The sequence below is a fragment of the Diabrotica undecimpunctata genome, chromosome 10 (genome assembly GCF_040954645.1).
Source record: "Diabrotica undecimpunctata isolate CICGRU chromosome 10, icDiaUnde3, whole genome shotgun sequence".
In the NCBI taxonomy this organism is placed as follows: Eukaryota; Metazoa; Arthropoda; class Insecta; order Coleoptera; family Chrysomelidae; genus Diabrotica; species Diabrotica undecimpunctata.
In genome coordinates this window covers 57,685,772-57,708,138 of record NC_092812.1, presented here as the reverse complement: position 1 = coordinate 57,708,138, position 22,367 = coordinate 57,685,772, and the positions used below count along the sequence as shown (strand labels likewise).

General features: G+C 31.5%; 1 protein-coding gene across 2 annotated transcripts; it reads right to left on the bottom strand.

Moving 5' to 3' along the window:
- Positions 1–1,121: 1,121 nt before the first annotated feature.
- eEF1delta (elongation factor 1-delta) lies at positions 1,122–7,308 on the bottom strand. 2 transcript variants are annotated; one of them, XM_072546809.1, is made up of 7 exons: positions 7,151–7,308; positions 6,938–7,027; positions 5,088–5,162; positions 3,040–3,109; positions 1,868–2,116; positions 1,573–1,814; positions 1,122–1,258 (listed from the first exon to the last, which is right to left on the bottom strand). In XM_072546809.1, exons 2-7 carry the CDS (start codon positions 7,022–7,024, stop codon positions 1,220–1,222), a joined length of 762 nt encoding a protein of 253 aa, XP_072402910.1. In that variant the 5' UTR covers positions 7,025–7,027; positions 7,151–7,308; the 3' UTR covers positions 1,122–1,219. The 2 variants fall into 2 exon arrangements, with proteins under 2 accessions (XP_072402910.1, XP_072402911.1); XM_072546810.1 differs by lacking the exon at positions 5,088–5,162.
- Positions 7,309–22,367: the final 15,059 nt, after the last annotated feature.

Below are 22,367 nucleotides of genomic sequence, written 5' to 3'. Positions count from 1 at the left end.
TTGATCAGGTGACGGTATAGATTGGCCAAGCTTTAGTAAATTTTGTAGTCTTTCAACTTTTTTTCGGCCGATTTCATATATAGAGCAAAAGGCAGTTTTACACACTTTTATTACCTTTTTATTGTGTGTTATCCCATATTTGGTGTAATTTTTTGATGATCTTGTATTAGAACTATGACGAACTACTGGTTGCATTGTAATACTTTTAAACAGTAAAGTACTTTTAGCATTCCTACCCAAAGCATAAACTTTTCTGAAAAACATTTCTCTATCCTCTATATTGAACTTGTTCGTACAGTTCAGATGACACTGCTCTGTACAAAGTACTCCAAGCTTGATTTCTTTCCTTTTCCTGTTTGCGAAATATATTCTTGACACATTTGCCTTAGTTTTGCAGCTTTTCTTCGTTTCCACTCCCCTGGATTACGTGGTAGCTTTTTGGATACTTTTGGTTTTAGTGTAAACAACTTTGTTTTTAAAAAAGTCTGGTCTATACCATTAGCAGTGACGTGTCGTATATTTTGTTTATTGGGTAATGAAATCGTTTCATTTTCAGTAATTTGTATGACTTGCAATGTTGCCACATTTGTAGAGAAACAGTTACGCCTAACCTCCTCGATATTTTCTTTATTATATTTACCAGTATTTTCCGAGTCATCAGAATCGTTTTCATCGCTGCATAGATAATACTCACTAATGGACGTAACATCTTGAAAACTTTCGTTTATATTACTGGATGATGTAGCAGCTTCTTGAAAACTATCGTTTGTATCTGGAAATAAACAATATCTCAATACCAATGTGAATAGTAACTGTAATATTAATATAGGAGCTTTGAAAATATAATATTCACTGTGACGTACCTCTATTCTCTAAATCTAGTAGAAGTTATGTGACATGACACATTTATCACTCAAATATCTTTTTAACCTTAAAATTTTTAAAAATAGAGTCGAATTTAAAAGTTGCATATATACCAGGGAAGTCTAAAAAAGGGCACTATCTCATTTTTTCACAAAATGTGACATGGCACCTTTATCCACTTATAGTCTATAGTCATTTACATACATCGACAATATTTGAAGCAAAAGAAGGGAAGTAAGGAATGAAATACTAGTATAAGTGTAATTAATTTATTTACCAAATCAATTAAAAAGAATCAATTAAAAAGAATCAATTATAAAGAATCAATATAAATTCAATAAATAAATTTCACAATTTAGATCTTGTTGAATGCTGCAATGTCGACACTTTGGATCTAAAAAAAAAAAAAATGGTCATCAGTATAATAACAATATTAATATTAACAAATAAAGTTAGTAGGTCAGTTATTATACTAAAATTAATGGCTTCCACCTAAAATCACCTAGATAAGATGCTAAAAGCTGTACAAACTTTCTCAAATGACGTTAGTAAGCACTTCGGACTAGACAAATATTTCAGATTGAAATCATAAATGAAAACTGATATAATTTCAGAGTTCATACAAAGAGTAAAACAGTTAAACAGTAAAACGTCTTACGACTCCACACAACCTACTCAACTTATCACATATTCACAAAGGAAACTTACAAAATCTTCTATTTCTTGCAGCTGTTCTGTTAACCAATCAATAGAAACTTTTTCATCTTCTACAACACATGAGATTTGTAATTTCTGAATTCCATACGCTAGAGGGACTAGTTTAGCTGCACCCCATAAAAGTCCATCGGCTTCAACCTTTCTGACATTTTCTTCCATTAGTTTCATGTCAGTCTCATCATCCCAAGGCTTCACATCCAAGATGACATTGGATTTAGCAATCAATACAGGTTCTAAAAAATATTTATTTTAAAACAATATTTGGTAATCTTTTGTTATTAGTTACTTTTTGATTTTTTTGCTTCATATGCTTTGAGTCTCTCTTCTCTGATTTTGGCTGCTGATTCATCATCTTCATCAGAATCTGAACCGAAAAGATCGACATCGTCGTCGTCATCATCATTAGCGACAGGCTTAGATGAAGGTACTGATTGTATATTGATTTGGCTTACGGGTTTGCTCTGACTGTCTGATTTTTCCAAAGTAGCTACTCTTAATTCTAAGGCATTCACTCGTTGAACAAGAGAAGTAATGGCTAAAAAAGAAGAAAATAATTTATTTAGATTATACATAAAGTATATATACTATAAATAAAGTATATATATACGCGGTGTGTCAAAAAATATGAACATAGAATTCATATTTTTGACAAATCCGCGTATACAGCTAAAAAAATTTAATATCTTATGATTCTGTTTTAGGTTTTAGATCTTTCAGAACTTATTATAAAGAATTATTTTTTTCATAAAACTAAAAATTAAAAAAGTTGGTAACAACTTAGTTGGGAAACTAAGCGGTTTCCTTCTTGACCAAGAAAGTTAATTTGGCCCATGCCACAAAACTAGTTACGCCTCCAGCATGAAAAACAATAAACCCAGGACATCTCTGGGTTGGAGCTTTCAGTCTAGTAGAGCCCTTTTATGAAGACATCTCGTGGTTTCTTCAAGTTGTGTCCCTCCATTCCTTTTTGACTGAAGCACTGACGTTAGTCCAAGACCCATAGGTATAAACAAGGTTTACATTATCCTTCTTCCTCAATGTTTTTATCTGTCTGAGGTACTTGTGTCTCCAGGATATGATATCTTTTCTTTCCATCATTATTGAATCTCTACCTTTTCTACCATATTCAAAACCCATGTCATTTGGTAACTTACGAAATGTAGTTTTTGAAAAAGCTGGTAGTTCCTTATCATTCTTCACTCTGTTCATTATGCTGTTGACGGTTGGTAGTATGTTTTCCAAAAAAATAATGGAAAATTTTCCTTATTCGAGATTTCACTCCCTCATCGTAAGTATTCTCACGTGAATTTGACTGGAAACTGAACAAGATACACAGTTATGAACAAGATATACAGAAACACAGTTATGACGAAAAAATTCTTATTTTTTACCTTTAATTGATTGGTCTATATATACTGGTTATAAATCAAACAAAAAATATAATTCATTGTTACTTACTTTTTTCATATTCGACTATTTTCTTCTCCATGAATTTGATTGCTCCGGTGTCTATGGAATCAATATTTGACTAAAATTACAATACTGATTAGTTCTTTAATTTTTATTTAGTAATATTAGTCAGAGGCAGAATGACACGTCATAAAAAGCAAGAATTTGCAACAATTTTAATATAACATAAATAAAGAATAGATGTGTTAAAAGCATGCAACTAATTAACTAGAGATATTCACAAATGTGTCGTCGATGAACATGAACCTGCAGTGAAATATGTAAACCATCCATGGCTAGTAAGGCAGTACTTAAATTTTTCTGGCGAGAACATATCTATGCCTTTTTGGTGTTACTTTAGCCGATTCTGGCTTTACCAGACTATATCTGCATCATGTGAGCATAACTATCCATATAGTCAGTAGATTTTTATAAAATTTCTCTCCACCTATACTTTCCACATTTTCATCCACGTTATCTTGTTAAGTTTGAATAACGATTATTTATTAATACTAATACTTAACATCCTCAGTTCCAACAAAACAGTTAAAAATAAAATTTTCTGCACAAGAAAAATTACAATAAGTAGGAGCAAAGTTTTAAAGCATCTTTCAAAAGGGAATATCTACAATATATTTAATTATTGAATTAATAAACTACTGATGCATATGTGTTACAATTCGTATTAATACTACAAAAATATTCAACATATATATAGGAGAGGATCACTTTAATTGTCACTATACCTCACAATTAATGTTGGCATGTGTATTTTCAAAAAATAATTTGTTTTAATTCATGCTCAAATATATTTAGAGCATTAAAGGGGTAATACAGAATAATACGACTCCATCTTGGATTATCACTGGTATCAGTACAACTAGAACAGCTACTGGTGAGAAAATTAGAACATTTGGAGAAGTTACTATGCTGGTATGTACTGGCCAGATTACAATTATACACAAAATATATTACTTGCTGAAACCTCAGACACTTTATATAGGAGATGGACCTTCTGAAAAAACTTGGAGCTGTACTAGATGTTAAAATTGGAATTTATGTTCCCCTAGAAATCCACTAAGACTAAAGGCGAAATTTCTAATCAGCACTTTTCGAAAACATTTGCCAATAAGACCAGAACAACAACTCATGCATCCCCAGTCAGATGGAATAGTCAAGATAATGAATGGAATGATGGGCCATCTTTCCAAAGTTGTATCTGAATATCAAAGAGATTGGGACCAGTATATTTATTTCTGATCATCTATGAATAAAGACACTGGCCAGACCCAGCTTTTTTGATGTTGGGTCATGAAGTCCATCTTATATAATTTATAAACTTCAAAGACAATGAAAATGTCAATATAAAATTAAAAAGAGACTAAATGAAGTGATATATAGATCTAGAAACTCCCAAAAGGGATAGAGTAGGTAAAGTGCTGCATTTAGAGCATGGTCATTGTTCATGGCTTTACCTGGTGTACAAGAGATCATCTACTGAAAGACAAGCTATGTGAACATATGGGACATGTCAACTGCTTTGAATAATCTGGAAAATTGGAATGACGCAGCATTCCCCATTCCCAGCTAGAATCTATTTGTTTTGATATAAAAGACTGGGTTATTTTATGTAAGGAATACTAGCTATTAAATAATAGTTGCAAGAGCATTAAATTGTACAACATTTAAATATATCAGTGTCAATGAATCAAAATTATGAAAATTGGGTCAAACCAAACCTACATTTTGAAACATAGTTAAACTTGTTATTATTTGTGAGAAAATGAGAGATAAATATTTCATTTAATGAAATTTATGAACACAAACAATTTTCTTCACAGAGTTATTTAAGTATGAGTCAAATAATACTTGTCATAGTTCACCTTGTAACAATTGAAGTGATCATCAGCTATATAGGAAGCTGCAATTAGGGGAATGTCATAAAAATATAGTCTTGATTTTAATTCATAGTTCATTGTTGCAATCTAAAAATTATTTTCATAGCCTAGTTACAGCTTATTGTGTTATTACTGATACTGTAGGGTAATTTTACTCACTGTAAAAGTGTCCCTACTTTCGATTAACCTCTGACGAGCTTTTGCTACTTCACCAGCCAATGGGGTTAAAGCTGCCTGCACCAAAAGAAAATATTTTCAATACCCAATTTTATTCAACATACAGCAATAAAAATACATATTTACTAGGTTTATAGTTAAAAGAATTCTTGAATTATCATAAAATTAAGATAAACAATATTTCAGCTACTTGTTACCTTGAATCTATAATTAGTTAATAACCAAAAGAAACTTTACAACAATCTTTATAACTTTTGTGCATATACTATTTAAATGATCATTTAACCCATCTAATTCTATTCTATGCAGCTCGAAAGCCAGAGCCTCTCTAGCCCTTAATCTTCTCTTGTAGAATTAACTATAGAAGTAAGCAAATTTTCTATTCTTTATGGTGTTAATAATTTTCTTTTGTCTTTTGTTAGTCTCTCAAGAATAGTTACGTTAGCTGTATGGTGTATATATGAGACCTATAACATATGTCGATAGCACCACATTTCGAATGCCTCTAACTCTTTTTAGGACACTTAAGATAGAACATCTAAGAATTCTTATGCACATATTGATACTTAAAGATAGGCTACAGAGAATCTTCCAGAGACTGTTATGATCCCAGGTATCCCACTCTTTCTAATGGAGTATCATTTATTTTAATTTTGGCATTTATGTTAGTGTTCTTTAAGTATCTGTGTACTTTATGTATCTTTTTGATGTATTTTCATTTAAAAAGATATTTTCACAGATTGGCCAGCATTAGACTCAATCTCAATGCTGGCCAATCCATTAAAAGGAATGTTTACTACATTTAAAAACTGTAGAGTGATTCTCGCACTGTGAGACGTAGTGGCATAGTGTTCTGTAAGTATCTGTGTACTTTATCTATCTATCTTTATGATGTATTTTCATTTAAAAAGATATTTTCACCTCTGATTACTATAAAATGACAGCAATAACACTGATATTACATGCTGTATATAGATCATCCTGATCAGTGGAGCCATAGTTATACAAAATACAGTTTCTTGTGAGAAATATATGTTTTTAAGTAACATAACAGTTTACATTGAAAAATAGGAAAGTTTCACAAGATTTTTAGGAAAATTATAGCAGTATTATTTCAAAAACTACATTTTTATACTTTCAACTTTTTCAAATTACCATTTTATTAATTAATATTATATATAATTCAGATTAGGTTCCTTTAGGTTGGTGGGTAATATTATCTGTGTAGTTTTTTTACGATGAAGGCAACTAATAATTTTAGATATGCCAAAACTGTTTTTGAGATAGTTGAACTTTTTTTAACTCATTGGTTTGCACAAAAACAAAACATTCTTCTTTATACTTTTTTAGCTAAATCCAACAAAAAATTAATGTTTTAACACAATAATTACAAATATTTGTTGTTTACAGCTTAAACAATTAAACTCAACAATTTTTTATTTGTTAAAATTTTTTACTTAATATATTCCAAGCATATACTTGGATTACAAACAGCTGCTGTCATATAATCAGCATTATTCAGAATATTATTTTATATACATATAGCAATTTTTAACTTTAACTGTACATATCAAAATTATTAATAAGTGTTTAATTTATTTTCAGAATTAGGTGAAATAGTCTTCATATGTACTGCAACTTGATTATCTTACCATCTGTTTAATCTTTGTAACTTTTATATAGTGTATCTAAAGACATTAGTACAAAATTAATGAATCAATTAGTGTATTAAAAGGCATGTTGAACAGAGTGTTAATTTTTTCAGAATGCACCCAACATTTGATGAACAATAAAATGTCACTATTTGACCAAAAATAGTTTTTACGACTTACTTTTGTCAAGTTTTCGTAATGAGCGATTTCGGCATCTTCATAGAATCTCCTGTTTAACCAAACGCTGCTTACTTCTTCTGGATGCATTTTCTGTAAAAAAGGATCACTGTTAAAATCAACCGAACGTGAATAGTAACATTGTTTTAGGTTATGTACAACAGGTGATCAGTTTAAGTAGATTTCTGAATGAAGCTATTTCAATATTTGGCCTACCTTGCCTCTTAATGTTTTCTAGTGGTATATTAACAACAGGAGCAATTAATTATAGAAAGTTCTTTGATATAAAACCGGACACCCCTTCACCAAAAGAAGAGAGCTTCAAAAGAGGGGGGAAATCCTTCTACTTTTGTTTAAATACGTTTAGATATTTGTATAATCTGTGACCTTTCTCTGACATTAGCAGTACGTCACACTGTCATTTGTAATACATTCTAGTCCAATTTCATAATTTGCTTTGGATACATTTTTTGTTCATTTATAAGTAATAACTGACGTTGAAAAACATATATAAGTAAAAGAATTTAACATTTCAGTTTTAGACGAGATGGTTTTACGAAAAAACAATAATAAACTAGCGGATATGTTAGTTAGGCAAACAACAATACAGATCTCATCTCAATTATGTGCCTACTGCATAATTTAGACGTCTACATAATTCACGTAAACAATTTTTATATTACATTTATTTATATATAATTTTGTCAATTCTGTGTATTAAGTGATCTCCATATACTGTGGGGTAATTGATAACCTGCGTCCATCTCTCCCTTAAATGAGGAGAGGGTGCGAAGAATACCTCCGTCACCTAACATCGAGAATTAAAGAAGCCAAGATAAAATGCAAATATATGACAAGACATGACTTGAATGAATATAAACATACTGGAGCTGAGTTATATACTACATATCAATATAAACATACTGGATCATAAAAACATAAAACAAAGGAAGGTTACATTTATTACCACGGAGAAACAGACCAAGGATATCAACATGGAACAGCCATACTTATTTCACGCACAGTCGGTTAGACTTTATCCCTTTGAACCAGTGTTTCCCAAACCTTTTTACCCCGTAGACCACTCATCGATATTTACGGTTTTCATATACATTTTTATTCAACATAATTAATATTTTGCTGAAAATAACGCATAAAAATATGAATTAATACACAACGAATGCTTGCTGCTACCTAATGAGAGGGATGAACCTGATGCTCTGATACCAATTATTCAATTCCAACAATAATTACATCTAATATTTCAGTAATATAAGTAATATCTGCTAGAAGTAAAAAGTAAGGCCTGCCTTTTTCCAGTTTATCGTTTACTGTAATTAAACTTTTACAAAAAGTAGAAATATGCAGGCCAAACCTTCCAAAACGCTTATAGCCAATAAATTCTTGATGAATCATGAAGTTGGGCATTCCTTATACTTTGTGACAAATCGTAAAATAAAAAGGAGGTTCTTAAAATCAATTAGTAAGTAAAAAGTTTTACCTGGTTTACACTAACGAATTAAAACAATAGCACCGCTAGAAACAACGGGCGATTGGTACCGCCCCCAGAATCGATGCCTTTTATTATTATAAACTCCGCAATGTAGAACCAAAATGATTTTAAAAAAGCTTTTAATTATTATATAAATTAACAGTTTAACTGGCTGTATAGGTATGTTGTTTTTTATCTCATCAATTAAAAATAAGTTAAACTTTTTCATCTAGCTGCTTATTATGTAGCGGTTTTGACAGGTTGATTTTTTCCTCAAAAGCATATTAAGTGTGTGGCTCACCAAACTGATTAGTCTAAAGTCGCTGCATTTGGTGAGTCTGCTTTTCTTTGGTAATGTTAAAAACAGTGACTCCAACCAATCATCTGGTATTTTTCCTTCGTTGTAAAATTTTTTAAAGAACGTGGTTAAGTAGGTAATGTTTTGATTGTTCAAAAGTAAAAGTAGTTCAGCAAGGATTTGATTTGGACGAGGTGCTTTATTATTTTTGGCTTACTGTATTTGTTTTCTCACTTCTGATTTCAGTATACTGGGACCTCTGTCGAACTGGTCTCACAGGTAGCATAATGCAAAAAAGTCACTGATGTATCTCTCCCATTCTTAGCACTGTTATTCATGATCAAAAGTTTTTCTTTTTGTTTTTTTTAAGTACGTGAGCATTTTTCAGTTTTCTAATTCCGAAGGTATATTTTTCTTGTTGAAGTTGAAACTGTCATGTTTTTTTTGGATCCGTTCTACTTCTGGAACTTCTTTTTTTTACATTCCATCACGACAGTATAAAGTTTTATTATATTATATAGGGTATTTACAAAGTTATAACCAATTTTGACGATCAGTTTCCTCATAGATACATTGGAAGAAATGGACCAGTAGTGTGACCACCCAGATCACCAGAATTTAATAAAATGCACTCATTTTTTTGGAGTTACGTTAAGAATGAAATTGATAAACTACCTCCAACAACAAGGGATGAGACGAAACATAAAATGAGACGAAATCTATTTCGAAGTGTTCGACAGGTGAATGTTCGACAGGTGATGTATGAGGGCGGAGGGGTAATCTTGCTTTGCTTTTCAAATCGGTGTTCACTGTATCTCAAAAACTACTTTACCGATCCTTCTCAAATTTTGCACATTTTTACATATATTTTTGCACATATAAACATAAGTTAAGTGTTTTTACCATGTATTTTAATGTAAAAGTGTTAATTAATATACTATTAACAATGTTTGAATTAGTTTTGCATCTTTATTTTATTAGTTTTGAGGTTAGAATGGGTGGTCCAGTTACCTCGAGTGCTTTTGCTCTTTCGGGGTAACTGGGACCCATATCCGGAGTAACTGGGCCAGGGCCTGGTCCAGTTACCCCTCAGATCCTTTACTTTTTCAAAGCCTAGGTTATATTAGACTGTTTTTGTTTTAGAAAATGGTACGAACATACATAAGAAAAACTCAGAGGGGTACTGGTTCCTCATATACCACGGAAAACCTTGATAGGATAATTGTGGATATTAGAAATGGCATCAAGACGACACGGGGTGCATCACGGGTGTATCAATCTTCCCCATCCAACTACAGTACACTTGAAAGCCACTGCTTCTTTGAATGTCGAACACTCAATAACTATCCCTTTCTCAGCCACAGTACAATCAGAAGACAGTAGGCCTACATCTTCAGCAGCACTACAACCAGATGCGAGTCCTGTTATAGCCACTGAAAATCAAAAAGACTACTTTGGAATGGTTGAAAGAACAGAAGCTAGTTCTGCAAACGAAGTTCAAGTAGAAAAAGAAAGCCCTGTCTCGCCAATTGGACCTTCTTTACAAACACGTAGATCATTTGAGGAATTATTGTTAAAAATGATGAAAAAAGATAAAAGGCCACATAATTCAGGGAAGAAACAAAAAAAAAGGTCACTAACTGTGAAATTATCACCTGCAAATATTATCTAATAAAAAAAGAACAGGAGGAGAAAGAAAAAATGAGAGAAATTGAAAAAAAAATATATAAAAAGAAAGGCCATAAAGGCCATTTTAGCTAAAGCTAAAAAAAAATACGCATATACGAAGCTTTTTAAAAAACAAGAAAAAGAACAGTTTTGATTTTATATCAGAATGTAGTGATGATGTTGATTTGCAAGACGTTGTAGAAGAAAATGAAAGATATTTAGATAGCGAAAAGAAATTTGAAATGTTCTGTAATAATATTGATCAGCAGACCTGTGGAAATTTTCAGGAACTAGGTCTTAAACAAATTGTCAAAAAAGTTGGTGAATATGTAATCTTTAAGTATGAAGAAGAGTATTTTCCAGGAAAAATCTTAAGCTTTACAGATGACCAGGTTGCAATTTCATAGATGCAGAAATCTTGGAGTCTTTGGAGAAAATGAAGTCTTGGAAGTGGCCAGATAAAACAGATATTGGAAAATACGATTGGGATGACGTTATTGGTGCAATTGAAGAACCAAAAATTATTTCTAAAAGAGGGTTTTTTCATGTGAAATAATTTCAGCATTTGTGGGACATTATATGAGATTATAAACGCTCCTTTACTAATCTTATTTTTCAATTTGCAGTTTCTGTTTCATGAAGAATTTTGTTTAGGAATATATTTATATATTAGTTTTGATTTGTTCAGTTTTAATAAACTCTTTAAATGTAAGTTTAGAAACTCTATAATGTAATGGCATTAAATACAATTGTTAGCTGCAAACTGTGTATACTTTGTTCATAAACCTTATCTTCTATACGAGACGATACCCTTACATTGAGTCTGGTTTCAAATCCGCTCAATTTAAATTATTGTTTGAGGTTTTTTTGAAAAGTGTAAAGATATGCAGTCAGGCCCCGATAGCCCACAATGATTTCTACCAGCTACTATGAGATTTTAGGCTGGCTGCTCCAGTTACCCCTGTTAATTGAGGTAATTGGACCCACCGTACGTACAATTTTATTATTTATTTTATTATTACTGTAATACTTTCAATCAAATTAAGGTTCCATACATTTAAATAGTATTAAATAAAGGTCATGTTTTTATACAAATAGTTTAAAATTTACTTATACTTTGATCATTCGGTAACTAAAAATCTGAGCCGAACGCAGATTTGTTGTAAAATCATGATCCAATTACTCCACCTTACCCTAATATTTGCGCCATTCATCATTATTTAGATTCATTTGTAAATTACAATTATTGTAAAATATATAAAAGTCCACAATTATTCAAAAAATAATCGGTATGTTCAAAACGTTCTACCTATGAAGACTTAATTTGATTTATTAATATGTTGAATACATTAATTTTAAAATGTTGTTTCGCATCAATATCATCATCAAAAGCTTCATAATCATGCTGTCTCTTTCTACGGCGGATCCGTTTTGTATAAAGATCGGTTCTGTACCTATTACTTCAGCGAGAACCAAATATTTTTCAAAACCATTGGAACATAAATTTTTAAGATATTTAGAACAAGATTGTCATACATTAACAGCAATAATAATAATGTTTATTTACTTCCCATTATACAATATAAAACAATGCTACAATATAATAGTTCAATGTAATAGAATTACAAATTAGTTCTAAGTTAAATATTGTGTCAAACAAATAATAGTTGTTAGCAAATAAACAAAAAAGAAATTCCCTGATGAACCAGAGGTGTGCTCAAGGATTACATCATTTAAACTATTAAAATATTTGTTCTACAGTACTATCAGGTTGATAATATAAAATATTACAACGTATATTAAGTACATATATAGTATTAGTTGTATGATAAATTTAATTAAAGAAGATCACATCCAAAATTTCTGATCCAGTGTTCTTAAGAAATTTTATAAAAATGGATTTAATCATGTTGAATGAGTTGATTTTTCTCATGTAGATTTTATAGATCTCGGGCAAATAGTTAAATATTCTAGGAATAAAGTATGTGAAATTGTGTTTTCCAATTGATTTATAAGCACTAGTAATTTGGACAGTCATGAACTTTTCTTCTAGTGCTGTAAGTATGATCTATTGATTTAAATACATGTTAATTTTTATATGTAAGCAAAATTATGTTTAACAAATATAACTGTCTAAAGGCCGTATGACACTATGCATTTTCTTGTATCATTTCTTATATCGTTTCTGAGATAACAAAAAAATGGATAGTGTCATACAAGCGTATAGTTCTTATATCAGAAACGATACAAGAATTGGTGTCCGCTGCAGTTTCTTGTACAAGAAATGCGCCAATTTGTGCGCAAAAACGTAAAACTTCTGTCATAATGGCGGCTGGAGGAGAACCTTGATATACAATTAGACCAAGCAGACATCAGAGAAAAGTGCCCACCAACAATAACTAAGATTAGAACAGCAGTAGCCCAATTGATAAAACAATAAATCACAGGGATTTGATCAAATAGCATCGGAACTATTGCAAGTAGGAGGAGATGTATTACTAAAAACAATACATAACCGTTTTAAAAATTCGTGATGAGTTTAAAGATTATTTTAATCTCCAAATAAGAGAGTAGAATTTCAAGAGCATGCCATTCAAACACATAATTAAAAAAAAACAAATAAATTATTACAACCAAATTATTTATTATTTCTGTCTTCCATTACAGCCTGTTGAATATCTTCAAAAATTGTGGTTTCCAATTTAGTTTTAATATTGGGACATTCTATTTCTTTCACTTTTGAACCACAGTATTTTAAAAAATAATCAGTAGCATCTGGCTTGGGCTCCTCAGGTACTGCCACAGACCATACATACTAGAGTATGTATGGTTTGTGGGTACTGCAGTTCTATTTTTATGTGTCAAAATTTCGACCAATCATGTGCCGAATCACATACAATTTCCTGTAAAAGAACTTGCATAGTGTCATACAGAGCACATATGTACGTGCAAGAAACGATACAAGAAAACATAAATAACTTTCTATATCAGAAACGATATAAGAAATGATACAAGAAAATGCATAGTGTCATACGGCCTTAATATTAAAAAGCAAAACAGGTTGAATGTATTATTTCTCGTTCAGTGCGTTCTCCTACTCGAAAACTAAATGCTAATGACCGAAACGAATTTCCATTTGCTAAAAATCTGAAAAAAAAAATCGGTTGCCTGTAAAGTCGGTTTTACGGGCGAAGATTTTACGTGACAACGTCTTTTTCTCGGTAGAATATTTATTGATATGAATATTATTAAATTGCACAATAGGAACAAGGAATTGAATGAAAATAAGAATTGCACAAATTTTAACTATAGAAATATATTTTGTTTACTAAAACATTGTACATGTAAACTTAAACTTAACTAATTTCTATTTGAGTGATTTTGTTGAGGATAGGACGATGATAGGAGAAATATGAAATGAAAGGAAGTGTTTCTGCTGTAATGTGTCTTGAACGCCAAGAACGCTCGAGAAAGACAGAGACACAAGCACGCACCGATTCAACGCGCCTAATTCTCTAGTGCTGCGCGCGCAGCGGACCGATCATGTTTGAGTGGGAGAGAGACGCAAGGCATTCGCCGGTCCGGCGGGCCTCTCTCTCGTTCGGTGACTCATCGTAACAGACGTGAGCGCGGGCGTTACACTTTTTCATGAATGACTCCGAGCCACAACCTAATTTAAGACGTTGTCACGTCAAAAATATTTTATAAGTAGTAAACAACTTTATACTATTTGTGTTTGTACAATATTAGATTTTTTTTTTCAGAAAAGTTTCTTGTTTTCAGAAAAGAATCCGTGATCGTAAAGCACTTAAGCTTCGTAAGACAAAAAGTGGACAGGCTGTGTCAAAAATAAGAAGCGCGAAGTTTGAGAAAGAATTAAATTTTTTGGTACCATATCTTTTTGACGAGGAGAAAAGACAAACTAATATAAGTTCTTCTCAAGGGGGTCAGTCAGATGTCGAGGAAGAAACAGAAGTAAATACTGACCATAATGAGGAAAATAAGTCTTCGATTTCAACTCCTAGTTTATCACGTGAGCCTACACCGACCATGAACCGCAGAAAACGGAAAAGTACTACACCTGAAGTATCAGCGGCATCTGTTTTAAAGGATTACTTACAAAATAAATCTGAAACTTTTCATCGTAGTCAACAGGTACAGAAAGACACTTTAACAAGCTTCTTTATAAATATGGCGCAGACCGTTAAAACTTTTCCTTTGAAAGACCAGGTAGAAATTAAAGGTAATCTATTTCAAATGGTGAATGCTGTGGAGACAAAAATTGCGACATTACAGGCCCTACTAAACACTTCTTCTATGGTCACGAACAATGAAACAGCATCGCGATTTACAAATTATCAGATGTATCGCCTACAGCGCCAGGTATTGCTTACTCAAGATAAACCCAGAAGTCATGGTATCGCACCCCAAGAAGGAGATTGTGCGTAAATATATACTCAATTACATTTCAACAATGAACGTACTTTCATTGAGCTAAGTGCCAATTCTGTTCAAGATTATCCTCAAGAACAATCACCAACTATTTAGTGGGTATTAACCCGCATACACAGTCTACTCCTTGAGATAGGTGGCATTTGATTTTTTATTTTTAGATTATAAACATAGTGTTTAATACAGTTTTTAATAAAAGAAAACATACCTTAAGCAAATTGCTAGTCTTTCTTCTGGTCCAATGGCATTTCTGAATGTGGTATTTTCTCTAACTAGTATCGGTTTCAGCATTTCTAAAAGAGTCGAAAATTTTTCATGGGACATGCGAAAATATTGAAAATTTTTTATGTCATCTCTTATCAAATCTAGAAATAATGAATGATATTCTCCAAACGTTAGTCTCTTTTTACAAATATCATGGACCCAGAATCTCTTTATCATTCGTTTCATTCTTTGTCCTTCTTCTTCAATTAATAAGCAAGCAATAGCTAGAGTTTCACATTCACTTTCACTCATATCTTATTAATATTATTAAGGCAAATAAATAGACACGTATTAAATAAATGTACCTACTTACTTCAGTACAATAATGAAAGTGCAAAATGTTCATCGGGCATACGCCTCTCAAATCTGACCAAATGCATGCATGTCTTAAAACAAATGTAACTGACATTCAAAATCGACGGTCGCTTCAAGTGTTGTTTCCGACAGAACGGTTTATTCTACACAAAAAGTGATAAGAAACGAAAGGCCACGGAAAATAACGATCAGAGTCCACTTTTAGTCGGAATTTAGATATTGGCGCCATATTTAAACTTTTTGCGGAAAGAACCCAAATATGGTTTCCTTTGTACAATAACGATTACCGTACAGAAGATAATAAAGGGAAGGATATAAGCTTACGGAGAATAACGATCAGGTCCCGACGACCTTTTTACTAAACGTAGTTCTTTAGCAATATACTGTGACGTAGTTACTACATACGCTGAAAGTGTTACCCGAAAGGGTGCCGATGATGTTGGAACACTTTCTTTTGCATATTTTGGATTTAAACATACGTCTAATAATTTTTTGTGATTCGTGCGGCGGTCAAAACAAAAATTTTCTCCAGTACGTAGTGTACAAGCTTAACCTATTCGACCTAGTGAAAGTGATATTTCTTATTCGTGGACGCTCTTACCCAGAATGTGATAAGGGCATGAGTCTTGTGAATTCTAAATCCTGTACGGAAATACTGGACGACTGGAGAGATGTATTAAATAATAGGTTCAGTAAACCATTACCATTCAAGGTAATAAACTTTGCCGATAAAGTAAACTTTCAGACGGGGACTAAATATTTGTTCCATCTTTGTGTGCCAAAATGTCCTACGGCAACTAGGTCTATCAGGATTCTAAAAATTGAAAAAAAAACATCCACGTTTTGTGTTACACAAAGACCACTATTTTACCACCTAGATCTTACAGCCGTGGTAGTTCCCACGAAAAATCAGGCACGTACGAGAATGGCACCTGTTCCATTAAAGAAGCTGTATAATAAACCTCTGCCTATTAAGACTGCTAAGTTGCATGATTTTTGCAAATGATTCAATTCCTGACAGACCCGTATTCCTTTTACCAAGGACTAGTTTCCCATGCCGATACGAATGAAGGTAGTGATATGGAATTTGTCGACGATCCACCAATCGACATTTAACGCGTAAAATAGATCAGAGTCCAGCTCCTTAATTAAAAATTTAAAGATATCAAGCACATATTTAATTACCAAACTATTTTTCTTTCATTTGCGCATTAAAAAGTCTTATAGTAATAAACTGATACTTAAAAATGTTGTATTTAATTTTTCTAAAACAAAATAAACGACTTTAAACTTTAAAATTCGGTTTGTACAAAATGAACAAAATGTAACTTTGATCGTTCTTTCCCGTGGCCCTTCAAACATTTTTGTTTTTGTTTTTGTAAAATTATCTCAGCTAATTTTTTTTTACCCCCCTACGAGGAGGGTTTTAGGGGTAAGCCCGGGGGTAAAAGTGGTAAATTTTTTGCACCTTTTTCGAAGTCTCAAAATTAATATTCTCGGTAAAATTGAGCTTGTTCGTACGATTTTTAGGGGTCAAATCTCTAACGAATGGACTATTGATAAATAGACAAATTATAAATTTTCAAAGTTGGAAAAGCTATCTCGGCAATTTTTTTTAATATGTGAAAAATTGCCAGGAACACGAATATCGAAAGGGCATTTAAAAATTTTTAATCCCCGTGACTTTCTTAAAAAACAATTTATAAACAAATTTGCAAACGCCATTTTGGAGGGGAGTATAATTGAAATTTTGATTTCTTAATGAATTTGTCGAAAATATACATAAAAACAAGAAAATAAGACCTTATAAAAGTGTATACTCTATCGGCAACGACCGCGTTTTTGCAATTGAAAAAATAGTAACATTTAATTAACAAATTAAATATCTCATAAATTACCCAGACCCCATGATTTTTGGTGTTTTAAGTTTGACATGTGCCCTTAGTTAATACGGGTACGCTGATTCTGAATTCGGTTTAAGCCCATCACGTCAAAATTTTTCACAAAATTAAAAAAAACCTTTTTTGTACTAGCGCAAACAAATCCTTATGGATATTTCGTAAATTGCATTAAAATTATTTCTTAATATTTTAATACATTATGTATGTTAATTTCATTTGAATGGCAACACTGCCGATGCCGTCGACTTGACGGCATCGGCAGTTGTATAGTGGCCGCTTGAGCGTCAGTTGTTTGTAGCGTCAAGTTATATTTTGTTTTATGAGCTTTTATCGCGCCATAATGTCATCAAGAAAGTGTAAGAACATTCCTGATATATTTTGTTACGTGTGTGGTGATTTAACAATAGAAAAGCATCAACAAAACATAACAGACTTTATAAAGAAAGCTTATCGATTTATAACGACTGCTACTTTTGCTCCTGCGATATCAAGGGGTTCAATGCAAAAAATAAACACAAAATTCAATATCCTAATTTACCTTCTGCTAAACGACCTGTATCTCATGGACCAGGAATCCCTATTCCTCCACCTTTTCTTCACACCATCCAACAGCAATCATCAGATGAAAGTTCAGACGAAAAAACCAATGAAGACGATTTCAATCCTGAGATAGACAAACCTCAAAAGATTATTCAAGCTGAACTTTCCAACTTTGGGACAAAAAAATGTGCAACATAATACACTAGTTGACCCAAACAGTTCTTTTGCCTCCTCTTCACATAAAGTTAGGATTGATGAAGCAGTTTGTCAAAGCTTTAGATAAACAAGGTGACTGCTTTAAATATCTGTGCGAGAAATTTCCTGTACTTTCTAAAGCTAAAAGAAGGAATTTTTGTAGGCCCTCAAATTCGAACCTTAAAATTGGACAGATTGTTCCAGAATACAATGACCCAGGATGAATCTGAAGCATGGAGTTCTTTCGTAGAAGTCATAGACTGTTTCCTTGGAAACAATAAGTTTCCAAACTAGTAAGGAAATTGTAGCCAATATGGTCGAAAATTATAAAAAACTGGGATGCTATATGAGCGTCAAATTCATTTTCTGGATTCCCACGTTGACTATTTTCCCGAAAATCTTGGAGATGTCAGCGAGGAGCAGGGAGAGAGGTTCCATCAAGATATAAAGGAGATGAAGAGACGTTACCAAGGAAGATGGGATATAAGAATGATGGCTGATTACTGATGAACCTTGAATAGAGACTCAATCACAAAAATCTATAAAAAGAATAGCGCAAAATGCAGTTTTCATGGAAAAAGAGAACATATTTTATTTAAAAAAAACCAAATATTGTCTAACGCAAATCATACTGAATTCTTTTTTTAAGAACAACTTAATTTTGCAGTGTAGGTATGTATTAAATAGAGTTTCAATAAATATTTTCTCAGTATTTTTGGAAGTTTCTATGAAAAATTTCAAACACACTTTTCTTGAAAACCTGACGTGCTGGTAAAAAACTAAGTACATATTCGTGATCAGTACATCCCCCTTACTATAGGACACCTATTAAACTTAAAACACTTCTTCATAAAAAAAAATGTAGGCCTGTGTATTGAATATTTTTCAACCAAATTTTTTTGCTTTATATTGGTAACATAAAGCAACTTTCCCTGCAAAATAAAACATTTATAGTACTTATTTATAATGCAAATTTGTTTTTCAAACTTTATTTATAATTATTTAAATAAATTAAGGGTCTAATTTAATTTAGCAAATCTTTAATGAAAGTTTTCTCTCCACCTCTACAGAAAAAAATCGTAAATGACAATTTTTCATTATTTAAATAATGATGCCTCCAAAAGCGAAGCAGGCGTTGGATGTGCCGTTACCACATATGATAAAATAATATAAGCTTCTTGTATAAACAGTCAATCCTCAAAAGCCCAATATATTAAAATCCGTAATGACCTAAAGCAAATTTTCAAGCAACAATAGTATCGTACCTGGCAAACCCACTGGAACACAATCAAGAGTGCATTACATGAGATCCGGCAGACTGTTGAAAAATTTGAACTTCCAACAATCGAAAAGAAAAAGCTGTCATCCGAAGATTAAGAATAGGATATACCCGATTCACACATAAATACTTAATGAAGTCCGAGCCGAAACCCAATTGTCAAATCTGCTCAAGTGTATTAACTGTGAAACACATCCTGATCGAGTGTCCCCAGTACGCAAAACCGTTGATTGAATAGGGTTATTCAATCAACGGCAAAACACAGAGTGCAACATAAACTTAAGTTAAATATCAAAGACGTTTTAAATTCACCCGATCAAGTCTTTAACCTAATTGGTTTCTTGAAAGACATTCAGTTGTTCAACAGAATATGACCCCTTGTTTTCCATGCACTTTAGCTTTAACTTATAACTTGTGATAAAGTGATAAGTGATAAAACGCTTGTATTATTTAGTCATAGGTTCTAAGCTTATAGATTAACTGCAGCAATTAGTAACATGTTCTTATTGTAATTATTGTACACAATATTGTTTGTGTCAATGGTCATTGCCGCCGATACACATTAATTTAAATAAAAAAAAGTAATGATCCCGTTATAGAAATCATATACTTTCTTGAAAATACCTTTTTTTCATCTAAACCTTGATATAAAATTAAATATATTGTAATTTTATATGATCAGATTATTGTAATTACTGCTAACCTAAATTAAATTATTTTTGCATATTTATAATTATTGATGATCATTTTGATTGTTTACTTATATTGTACCTGTGATTAAAGCGCTGATCTATTAAGATCTTTTCTTTTTTCTTCCACTAATTTGTCAAATTATGTTTTTGTTGTATAATTTTTTCACTAAGCTGAGAAGCTTATTTATTAAAAAAGTTTAGCATTATCGGCAATATTGTCACATAAAAAAGTGTACACTGTATTTTTGTTTACACCACGTATAACAGGCTTCTTAATCCTCGTTTATCATCTTCAGATTTCGCCGTAATTACCGACTACTTAGTGAGATACTCCATGTATGTATAAAATTAAACTAGGTATATTGCAAGTGTGCCAGATGTGCCAAAAAACAATTATTATGACGCAAATAACCAGATTGTAGTGGCATTTCGTTTCACGGTGAGTCAAATCTTGAAAAACGAATAAAAACACAGGTGATTTTGTCAAAAAACTTATAAAAAACAAACATGTGCAACACAAAAATGGGAAAGAACTAAAGTGGGGTTAACTTTGAAGAGACAATCTATAAACATCACTCATGGACAGTGTTCTATTCTTAGTTTGAAACATCTTTACTAAGCGAGCCTGCTTTCAGTCTGATTATAACCACAAACTAAAGTGCAATGATTTTGTGATTTTTAACGTTGTTTTTTAAATTATAACTTAAAATTAATTGGAGGTGACTTAAAAAATATTCCTGATTTTTTATTAATTACAAAAATTACTTTATTATAGCTACTTTACAATAATATTCAGTGTACACTTTACGGTCAGTAGAAAACTATAGATATTACAGGTAAGTTCATTTTTAGACATAGATATATAAGTTCTCATTTTTTTAGTTAATTTTTCAACTTTGGTTTATTTTTTTTTTGTTTTCCATCAAAATAGTTTGTGTTTGTAGAAAACAAAACGAATATTTAAAGGGATCTTGACATTTAAGTTATTTTTATCCTATAAGTTAATATAGACAGTACCACTATTTTAATACGTGAATTCATAAACAAACATTTTGTGATGGAAAACATATCTTGTTTTTTCTGTGTTAATAAATTATAAGAAAATCTATCAATAATTAAGAAAACGCTTGTCTCTCTAAAAAAGTAGGCCGGAGAGGTTTTGTTTCAAATTAATTGGTATGTGTTAATATTTGGTGCAGCTTTAATGTTTTTTATGATATTATAATGAAGAAAAATATTTTTGATTTCAATTGTTTCCAATATTTTTAAACATTTAATAAATTTATTAGTAAACTGCTTTATTTACAGGTGCTAGAGAAACATTTAATATTAGTGGACCATTATTTTTTCTCTAAATATTAATATATATGGCAAAATTTCGATTACTATCTTTAATATAAATTATTTTTAACACAACTTTTCTATTTGTTAATTTTTTATTTTAAACTCGTAAATTAAAATTATGTTGCGTTTTAATTTATATTTTATAGGTTTTAAAAGTGATCTTCATATAGTACTATCGAAAATTATAAAAACTTACTGAAAACTTTCACACGCTAGACCACGGCGGTTCTTTTTTGAGGTATATGTGAAAAAGTGATTTTTTTAGAAAAAGCTGTGTGATAACTTTAATAATAATAATTGATTCAATAATATTTAATAATTATTATTATAATAAAAAAATTAAAATATTTAAAAATTACTAAAAACATCGATTTTTTTTTCTACTTTTCTTGCCTATAACTATTTTTTGGAGCAAAGTCGTAATGAAATGAAATGGCGATAATTAAATTTCCTATAAAATACGAAATTATTGAAAACTTTTTCATGCTAGACCAGGGCGAATGTATTTTGAGGTGTATGTGAGAGGTGGCATTCTGATTTTTGCAGAAAAAGCTGTGTTAATACTTCAATAATAATAATAGACTTATCCTTGATAAGTGAAGAAATGATAGAAGACACACATTGATGAATTACTTGGAGGAGAAGCAACTATATGCAATGAATATATTCTTTAAGTAAAAACCCCAATAAAAATGGACATGGTAGTCCCAATTGTGAAACTAAAAACGAAATTGATTGTATTCTTTCAACGCAAAAATCCATGGTTAAAGACGTAACAGAGCTAAATCGCTTCTCAACTGGTAGCGACCATTGACTAGTCCGAGCCAAGCTGATCATTGATAGTAAATTTGGAACAAGAAAGAACATGGAAAATAATCAGAAATTAGACATGGAAAAACTAAAACAAGAAAAACAAACGTACGAAGAGGGAATAAAGGAAATATTGTCGACCAAGAAAGATATACAACACAAACATATCGATGAAATAAACAT